This window comes from Antedon bifida, chromosome 1, assembly GCF_963402885.1.
Source record: "Antedon bifida chromosome 1, ecAntBifi1.1, whole genome shotgun sequence".
In the NCBI taxonomy this organism is placed as follows: domain Eukaryota; kingdom Metazoa; phylum Echinodermata; class Crinoidea; order Comatulida; family Antedonidae; genus Antedon; species Antedon bifida.
In genome coordinates this window covers 6,902,538-6,912,613 of record NC_136226.1, presented here as the reverse complement: position 1 = coordinate 6,912,613, position 10,076 = coordinate 6,902,538, and the positions used below count along the sequence as shown (strand labels likewise).

General features: G+C 31.6%; 3 protein-coding genes across 14 annotated transcripts in view; 1 reads left to right on the top strand and 2 right to left on the bottom strand.

The window, feature by feature from the left end:
- The window catches only part of LOC144839880 (zinc finger protein 830-like), a 94,908-nt gene that overhangs the window by 13,592 nt on the left and 71,240 nt on the right, over nucleotides 1-10,076 (bottom strand). The window lies entirely within an intron of this gene.
- Nucleotides 37-2,819, bottom strand: LOC144853108 (mucin-5B-like). The gene is made up of 3 exons (XM_078711103.1): nucleotides 2,655-2,819; nucleotides 1,528-1,748; nucleotides 37-767 (listed from the first exon to the last, which is right to left on the bottom strand). Exons 1-3 carry the CDS (start codon nucleotides 2,725-2,727, stop codon nucleotides 627-629), a joined length of 435 nt encoding a protein of 144 aa, XP_078567229.1. The 5' UTR covers nucleotides 2,728-2,819; the 3' UTR covers nucleotides 37-626.
- Nucleotides 5,318-10,076, top strand: part of LOC144839809 (bromodomain adjacent to zinc finger domain protein 2B-like) — a 64,126-nt gene continuing 59,367 nt past the window's right edge. For 5 of the 12 annotated variants that reach the window (XM_078695411.1, XM_078695376.1, XM_078695368.1 and 2 more), the window contains exon 1: nucleotides 9,530-9,769. In XM_078695411.1, the coding sequence (XP_078551537.1) occupies nucleotides 9,729-9,769 (41 nt within the window). In that variant the 5' untranslated portion in view covers nucleotides 9,530-9,728. The other 7 variants (XM_078695402.1, XM_078695385.1, XM_078695357.1 and 4 more) reach the window with 5 other exon arrangements.

The window sequence follows — 10,076 nt, the reverse complement described above, 5'->3', positions numbered from 1 at the left end:
AATGTTGATTCAATATAAAAAGGACTATAGTAAGCATTTATTATTTAAAACGTTTATTTTTACAATTGGAACAAACATTACAAAAACCTTTAAATATAAAAGCGTTATTTAGCAGATACAAATTTCAACCGATTCTCGGTACTGTATCTAAATTTGTCCTGTATCATAGGCAAATTCTCATGTATTTCACATGTGATTCCTGTATCATAGACCCTACCTACGTAACACTCTTAACCTTCCATGATACAGGCACCACATGTGATAAAAATGAGATGCTGTAGGCCTATTATAGAATTTCATATGATACCGAACATAATATTATGTAGATACAACAATGAGAATTGTGTGAAAAGTAATTTAGTTTAAAAACAATGTTATGAAAAGCACATTTTTGGTTTTCTTTTCTTAATCAAAATTCAGCTTAACAATAATTCTTATGAAAATAATCTCTGTATGGTAACAATCATGTTTACAACATAATATTGATAGTAGGCCTGTGTTTTATCGCATTTACAGTTATGAACAATATTGGCTTTTATCTCAAATTTAAACAAGTTCACAAATGACCATTGTTTTTTATCGCACGAAATGTAACAGCAATAAGTTTCATTTCAAGTCAACAATACTCAAGGTATAGACTTGATAACGGGATCTTCTACTATCTCAAATGAACCAGACCCTTCGACCCCTTCTACCCCAGTGCAAGTGATAGTCTGAAATTCCACACATTCACAGATTTCGGCATCTATTAAGAATTTGTCTCCGATCTGATAGAAGAAAAAAAAACACAATGATTTATTCAAGGGCATTACATTTTTTTTTGTAATTCGAACCAATAGCGATATGATTTTTATGAAAAAAAAATGTTTTGAAATAATATTTTCCAAACAAGATCAGTCTTACGACAAATATTATGAGGAAAAATCAGCAGATCCAGTAATTCCACATTCAGTAGTTGGGTTGGGGCGGAGGGCCTGTTGGGTGGGGAAAAGAAATATCGCGATCGGGAGAATGGATGGATGAAGAAGGAAACAGTATGCAACAATACTAGCAACAATTATTTTTATTTTAAAAATTGATTATTTTATGATTCATTCAGATTAAAGGAGTGGAGGCGGGGGTTGTGCGGAACATCCACCTTTGCGATATATTGCAGGTATTTTGTATATAAAATATACAGCATTAAAATTATAGTTGATCGCATTTTCATTGGAAGTCTATTATTCTCTCTGATTGTATCAATTATTTTTGAATTAAACGTGTCTTCCTAGCATCTTTTAATTTAACATAAATTGTATTGACATCATAAAACACACCTTTTACCTACACGTATGTCTAACATTGAGTCCACCTGTTGCCCTAATATGAACCCCAATTCTTATCAATTCTTTCAACTTTGTAACTATTATTCTCTCTGATTGGATAAATTATTTATTGATCGTGTTTTCCTACCATCTTTTAAACATAAATTCTTAAACATTATGGCAGTTTTAAAATAATAAATTAATGTTTAAAATATAGGCCTACCTTAAAGTATTCATCAAGATGTGCGTTATAACAGCCACAGAACTCAGGAGCTACACAGTATTCATCGTCGTCTAAATACAATCCATCCTCACACTTGCAGCGCGCGCACTTCCTGTTGCACAGTATACTCGCTGTATGTATACCCTGTACGTAGTCTTTACAGTTTTGTTGGCAGGCCCGTGCGCATCTTGTGTTGATTTGGTTAAAAGGACACGCGTGATCTGAAATTATCATTAATAAAAGTCACCGTAGTTTAGAATAATAAAGTGGTACAAATTATGTAATTTGTAAGGTCGGCGTCTAATGCTTGATTCTCACTAGAGACGCAACGTCGACGCAACGCCAGCGAGTTGACCAATGACAAGCGAATAAGCCAGCGCTTGTAATTCGTTACGTTGCGCTATGATTAATTAATTAATTCCTTAATCCATGGTTGCGCCTACGTCCTTTTGCGTTGCGTCTCTAGTGGGAACCAAGCTTAAAAACCGATTCTGATAAATATTTCATTCGTGTTAAGAAGCCTTGATTTGAAGAATTGATTTACAAACAATTATATTAGTTTAACAAGTAAATTGTCTATCTTTTTAGTCCTAATTGTTATCGTAACAAAGTCGCTGGTCTTTCTTCTTTATTAAGAAGTCTACTTATTTATTATAGGCCTATCGGATAATGTCGCACTTTGTGGCGCACACTTTGTAATAATCTGTCGCACTTTGTAGTATAAGCCTACCTGTCGCACTTGTATAATAAACTCGTTGCAATTTGTAATACCACACTTTGTAATAATCTGTCGCACTTTGTAGTATAAGCCTACCTGTCGCACTTGTATAATAAACTTGTTGCAATTTGTAATACCACACTTTGTAATAATCTGTCGCACTTTGTAGTATAAGCCTACCTGTCACACTTGTATAATAAACTTGTGGCAATTTGTAATACCTGCTGTTTCCCTTTGTAAAATCTGTCGCACTTTGTAATACTTGCCGACGCACTTTTTAACTTTACTGCCCGTCGCACTTTATAAAATAAATTGACTTGTCGCACATTGTAATAACATGCTTTTTCAGTATTTTAACTCACTATTGATGATGACGATGTTGAAATAAAATAAATATAAACTAACTTACCTCCAACTACAGAGTTAAAAATGAAGTAAACTGAACAGAAAGTCCAGAACAAACAGGTGAGGTGGAAACTCATGATGCGTTGTTCGATCGCTGAAGATTTTTATGTGAATGTGGTAAATGATGTGTTCCTTGTTCTATGAGGGAAGATGTGTGAATGCGGTAAACCTTAAATTTGTTACAAAGATAAAGAATTGATAAGAGTTGGAGTTCAATTGCGGTAACAGGTGGACTCGATGTTAGGCATAAGTGTAGGTAAAAGGTGTGCTTTATGATGTCAATACATTTTTAAAAGATGAAAGGATCGAAACACGTGAACATAATGATAGGGGTGGTCTGATGTCATTTACGTTTTTTTTAAAAATCTACTGATGTTTCACTGTTTTGAGGCCTGTAGTTCTGGAGATTGGTAGCTTCCAGTTGACAATGGTATTTATGAGGTTTGAATGGCTAATCGTAGAGAGGGTGAAGGGGAACAGGGGTTCAAATAGTATTAGGCCTATATGAGGACTAGAAGTCTCAACATTTCAGATGTAGGTCTACTACTGGAGTCTTGTGTATAGTACCGTAGTGAACCATGATGTGGTAGTAACAGATCGCAGATCGATTAAAGAAGATAAAAAAGACTTTACACACAAAATTGGAAAACGACATAATTTTTAATAATTAATATTGTTGACATTATTATTCAAACGAATGTATAAACAGAAATATTGTTTTTGATGTAGGCCTGTAGGCCTATGTGAAGTTTTTTTTTCTTTTCTGAAATTTATTATATCTATTGCCTTACGTCATAACTGAATTGTACACAATGATTTAGAACAAGAGGGAGATGATCTATATAGTTTGCAACTTTTTGTTTCCTCCTTTTCTTGCATATTGTTGACAAGAAAATATGTACTTTATTATGTTATAAAAACTGTTGTTGGAAATAAACATTATAGAGATTGTTTTGAAAAATAGTACTCCATGCGTTTTTGTTGCCTTTGTAGTTTACATCGACCTTTAGTCGCTTTTCGTTTATACAATGTTTTAATAGTCGCAAACATTTGCAGTAAGTCTGGGAAGCAACTTACTCATTCTGTTTGGATTTACAAATGTGGCTGATGTGGTCTTATTGTTTGGTATAGTTCATACCTAATGTTGATATGTGGTTTACGAATGACTCATAAGGCCTCAAAAACAATAACATTCATATCTGCACAAAACCGGTACTGCACCAGAGATACATACAAATACAACAAATAATATGGTTGATATTGATTGATATCTTAAACAAAACTCAGTGATATATGCCCACTTTTTTCCATATAGTTTCTAGAGTTGAATGATTTTCCATTATTTAACGAAACAAGAAATGTACCTTGGCTACATGTACAACAGGACCAACTTTGTTACAACTTTAAAGAATTATGATAAAGATTTCGGTTTTTGTTAAATATTGTTAAATTGTCATTTGTTTCGTTAAAATATTCCGACCAGCGCTTTTATTTGTTTAAAAATTCAGAGCGTTTTAAGATAGATAGCGCCCTCTATAATATATTTTCGGTCGGTCTGTTTGTGGAAATTCAGTTTGGTTGTTAGATTTTTTTTCTTGATAGTTTAAGTTTAATTTAAAAATGTACAGTATTTGCCCAGGGAGTTTATTTGTTTTATATAGTTAAATGTTTTATATAATATTTATCATCATTCCGTTCTTTTAGAAATGATTAAAATTAATTTTTATTTTATCAAGTATTGGATTGACTAAAATGAAATAAATTAATTAATTATGCCTAAAGAATGTTGGTTAAAGCCATGATATTACATTATAAACATTATTACCACCTTGAAAATCATGTTGTTGTTATTAAACCTAGTGATCAACAAAATTGTTTATTTCATCATTATGGCAATTTTCAAATTTAATATTTGTAATTAACTCATGGAAAGTATACCGATAGGTACCGATTAGTAATTTATTTGAATTTGCAAAAATATTTGTTTTAAAATTGCAAAGTTCAGTGTTTTATTGAAAGTATGAGCTAATATAATCAACCGCAGACCTAGTAATACAATTAATAACACAAAAAAAAAAACAATAATTCTATAAGATAAAAGAGAATACATAGTTCATTTCCGCCCTCTTTGTTTCCAAAGCTTTGCTTGCTTTACAATCGATTGCACAGTGTTTATACAATGTGACGTCACCACCGCTTTAACACTTTACACTTGGTGAAAATGATGTGCTTAAAAGCTAAACCATTAAAAAAGTACACTTAAAATATCGCTATTTTTATGGTTAAATTGTGAACATTATTGAACTGCAATAGCACGAATAATCACATATATGATTAATGCACGATGTTATCCCCAAAAATGAGCTGAATAAGTGATAATTAATTGTCATATCGTTAATTTGTAAATGTGACTCGTTTGTTTCAAATGTCACACGATTACATTGTTCGAACAAAAGATTTAGCTCCAATGTGTACGCTTTGCCTGTTTTGTTAATCGAAAGAAACGGGCGTTCATTCCCAAAATGATGGAAAATTATTAAGAAAAAAAGAGGTAGATATGCCAAAGAAAACATAATTACAATACAGTGCCTATCATCAATCACACAGAGAGAGTGAAACACCGCGAGTTTGCAAATCAAGTCTGTTATTTACCGAGTCCAATAATTTCCGTGTCATGTTCCGAGCGATCGTATTATCTTTTCTATTGTAAATGATTTTCCTCTATAAAACCGGTGATATTAAATTCGTCAAAAACCCATAATAATCGTAATTTATTGTACAAAAACGTATGGAAATCTCAAGATAAGACATTAAGCAAGCCTTTAGAGCTAGGCTGCCCTAAATCCATAGTACATCGACCGAGATATGGAAGAATGAATTGGGCTAAATTTTGACTACTGTTGTTTTTTGTTGCGCTGCATGTAACTCGCCGCGGTTTCGTATTCATGCATAAATTGACTCTCCTAATTTATCCTTCTACCTATTTATACGAAACAAGTAGGGCAAACAAAAATGGTGGATGTTTCTCGGCATTTCGTCTCCCGCTTTTCGTAAAGAATTCTGATAGAAGATCCCTCGGTTTTCGTACTTAAACTAGTGTATAAGGTAGGTGATTCCCCTAAGTGTGTTTTGGTTGTTAAAACACCGGCGTGCTTAACGTCTTGGCATAAATCTAGCGATTTTCTTAGCGTTGTTTCTTTTGACCTCCAAACGTGTCGTGGTGTTTCAAATCTCATTCCTTTATTGAAAAAACAACAAGCGGAGTCCATTATTGAAATAGCGTTTCTCTATATTTTATTTGTCTAAAAGTATAGAAACTTTCAAGCGTTTTTAAATAGACTTGTCACTTTGTTTTGGTGTCAACATGACCTGTACAATATAGGCTAAGGTTTGTGTGTTAGCATTACCTTATATTTTGTGTATTTGATGGACTTGTCATTGTCTTGAATTTTATTAATTTATCAATTAAATGTGAGCAATACAAATTCATCAGAAAGCCTGCTACGTGACATTCATAAAGCTAGGCCTAGACCATGGAGGTATAAAATTGAATTTATACCACTCATCTCAGGGTTTTGATGTGAATGATGTGAATTTTATTGACATTTTGTTGGTTTTGACTAGATATTGTTTATCAAGTTAATAACAATTAATTACATTAAAATATTTTGTTTTATAATATTTGTTACCTAGTGACAAATTGCGATAGATCTTTTAGAATCAATTCAGAAAAAAATATCAAACCTGTGATGTACTCTTTTATAATATTCCGTTTTTATACTCCTTTTGCAGACGAATGATTTCATAATTTCAAGCAAAAAAATTTGGATAATTTCTTAAAAAGTGCAATTAATTTAGAAGTTGTAATATCTAGTAGGCCTATGATTATTTTTAGGTTGTTTCTTAATAAGTTACGCATTGAGCAAATAATTTATGTATTTAATTTAGAAATACATTAAAAATCATATAGATAAATATTTTTGCCTCAACAACAGATAACCTTTCTGTGTCCAAAATGTATACTACATTGAATAAATACTAAGAAAACTAGAATGTCCAACATTGTTGTCCTGAAGACCTACTCTATTGTAACTAACAAGAAGAGAAGACCACTATATTGCCTGTGAGCTGATTGGTCAAAAAGTTTGCGCAACTTTTCAAGTTTGTAGAGTAGATCTCTTCCTGGTGTTTGACTTGGTTTGTCCATGTGATTGCAAATTTAGGTATTGCTAATTTCTTTCAGCTAGTTTATAATTTTTTTGTATGAAATCTAAATTTACATTGAGAAATTAAGTAGATTTTTCAAAATCCACCTGATACTGCACACAAACCATGCAGGAGGCTGACCCTACTGTATACATTTCGGTCCTCTGGTATACAGTAAGCCCAATAACATCAGAAGCGGTACAGTAATAATTATTTGTGCCTCCCTCTGTTGATGTGCTATGATACCCTCTATTTTGTTCAAGGCATAAATTATATTTAAATTATCCACACTTAGGATAGAGTAAGTGTATTCTTGAAAAGTATTTGATTAAACTCGCAAAACTTAAAAATTCTCAATCTTAAAAAATCTAAAAGTGTCTTAAAGTGTTGAAGAATATTTTTCTATTTAATACCGTATATACTCGGGTATAATCCCACTTCCGGTCTAATCCCACCCCCAACTTTATGTCTGAACAGGCATACAGTATCCCCGGGTATAGTCCCAGTGTTGACATTTGGTCTGGATGTAGGCCTCTCTCTAGCCAGAATAAATGCTTACCAATCATTTTTTTCCTGAACCAGGGTTTCCCCGGGTATAGTCCCACTCCCCAAAGGCCCAATTTCGTGTTTTAGGAGGGTTGGGATTATACCAGCGGATATACCGTATTTGTGTAAACTAGATTACTGTCTACTATTATCTTACAGTAGGTCAAAGTTATTCCACTTATACTCCACTGTTTATGATGTGCAACTCTACATATCTACATATTATTATATCATACAGCATTAAATATACAGTGTGATTGCCTTCTAGATACAGTAGATGAGAAAACAAAGGTTGCTATATATACAGTAGTAGTAAGCTTTGAATAATACATTTATTTTATTGTGTTTTCAATGACCTTTTGTCTATTAGCAATAATCAGGAAGTACAATACCAATAGTATAGTGAATGTTGTTATTCAATAAAGAATAGACATTTAAAAAAAAATAATGTTAAAACTCTAAAACCATATGGTGTAATTTTAATTTAAATCTCATTATTTAGATGTATGATAGCTAATTAAAATACTCTGCAGCACAATTAAAACATTTTCTAGTAATTAATACATTTTCACCAAAAAAATTATAATATATGGATATGATACGACATATCAATATCATTTAATGTGCAAAATGGGAAAAAAATGTCTTAAATATTATATATAAATATATGTTCAATGTTACTGTGATATAATAAACATAGCGAGAATGCCCTCTATGTTTGTTTCTGTGTTGTTACGATTGACAAAAATAGAAATTGTACAGTGTATGTCCAAGATTTATGACTTGTTAGATACTAGTTAGGCCGAGGGTGGATCCAGTAGGGTTGCACTTGAGGCTATTCCCACCCCCTCTCCCTTTTGACACCTCAAACTAAATAACGAAAGTACAGTAAGCATTTAACAAACAAGTTGTAATTATTAAATGTGGTCATTTTACTGTATGCTGCTTTGTTAATATCGTTAAGAATAACGTTCATATTATTTACAACTTCTACTAAATAATATTACAGTTTGTAGAACGATATCATGACATATTAATTGTGATATTAATAGTTATCAGTTCGCATTTTAAGCTTAATAACACAGGAAGATATTCCCAATAATTCATAATTTGATTGGGAAGTAATACGTGTCCATAGCTTGATATCTGATAATAAGAATATTAGATAATTTTAAAGTAAAAATACATGACTTGAAAATATGTTGTGTAGCAATCGCAACACCTAACAATTATTGTGTTGATTGAATATTACTCTGCTTTAATTCTTGATGCAAATTCGTTGAACTGCTGCTTAATCTTAGGGTATGTTCAGACCTAACGTTCCTGCAGGAAATTCTAGATCAGTTGAATCAATCAATTTGATTGGTCGTTACCCCACAAGCTACCGTGGTTACATTAGTTTAGATTCAAATTCATATGTTGGTTTTTACAAAAGACTTTTTTCACTATTTATTATACTGTACATACAATACCAATGCCACTGCATTTTAATTTCATTATTGATTTTGCACATAATATTTTGAAATATTAAAAAAATATTGATAAGAAAACTGATATGATAACAATGCCATTTAGAAAATCTATATTTAAATACTAATTAATATTTGTATGTGTGTACAAAGAAATAATAAGCCAAATTTCAGGGACATTTATTTACAACTGCATGTGGAAAAAGTACTTATAAATAAAAAACAAAGTAATTTCTTCATGTTACTAATTTACTAGCAATTTGCCTGGATTTAAACAAATTTGAGAAAGGACACAATAACAAACATGTCACTGTAAAGAAATAATCAAATATTATAAGTATGTTATTGTTAATAATAATATTCATATTAACTCCTTTTATGATTTTATCTTTTCCAATAATACAAAATAATTTGTGTACCTTCCTTTTATTTGGTATATAATACACAGTACAATAAATATGTCAGCATAGATGAATACCTATTAAATAACAGTGATTTGTTTTGATGAATAGGCTATTCATGTTGTTTCACCGTGAGATAGGATCCTGTTAAAAAACATACTAATAACCGTTTGAATGAAAATAAACACAATATTTGATATGTACATATTTAGGATTCAGTGAATAATATAACCAGTTTGATGAATTACAATATGGATTGCTCTTCGTTGAGATATTGTTTGTAGAGTGTGCAGTGATGGATATAATATGCTACTATGGTTAATAATATCAGCTGTGTTGAAGAAATTATAATTAGTAGTTCGAAGAGAGAAAGGAAAAATTGCAAAGCAAGATCTGTAGTCATTAATTGAAGGCTAGCGAAGCATTCTTTTGTTGCTGTCATTTAAACAGGGTTTAATGTGTGCAATGGACTATTCGTTAAATCCTTTATTTTACTGGTAAGGTCTGTAGCATTCAGATTTTCTTATAATGTCTTATCCATATACTGTCAAATTATATGTGGTAATGATTAGTTAGGAATGTTCTACTGACAAGATAGATCTTTATATTCAATCAGGCTGGTTTTATAGGCCTTTGGCTGTGGAATTTATACTTTTGAAATAATCAAAACGAGATTGATGCAACGAGATGATGTTGGGTAATAGACTTCTTTGATGGGGTTGAAAAGGATGTATGATGATTTAAATTTATATTTAATACTTGTTGTGTAAGGCGATAAAAAGATGAAAATATGTATTTAAATTG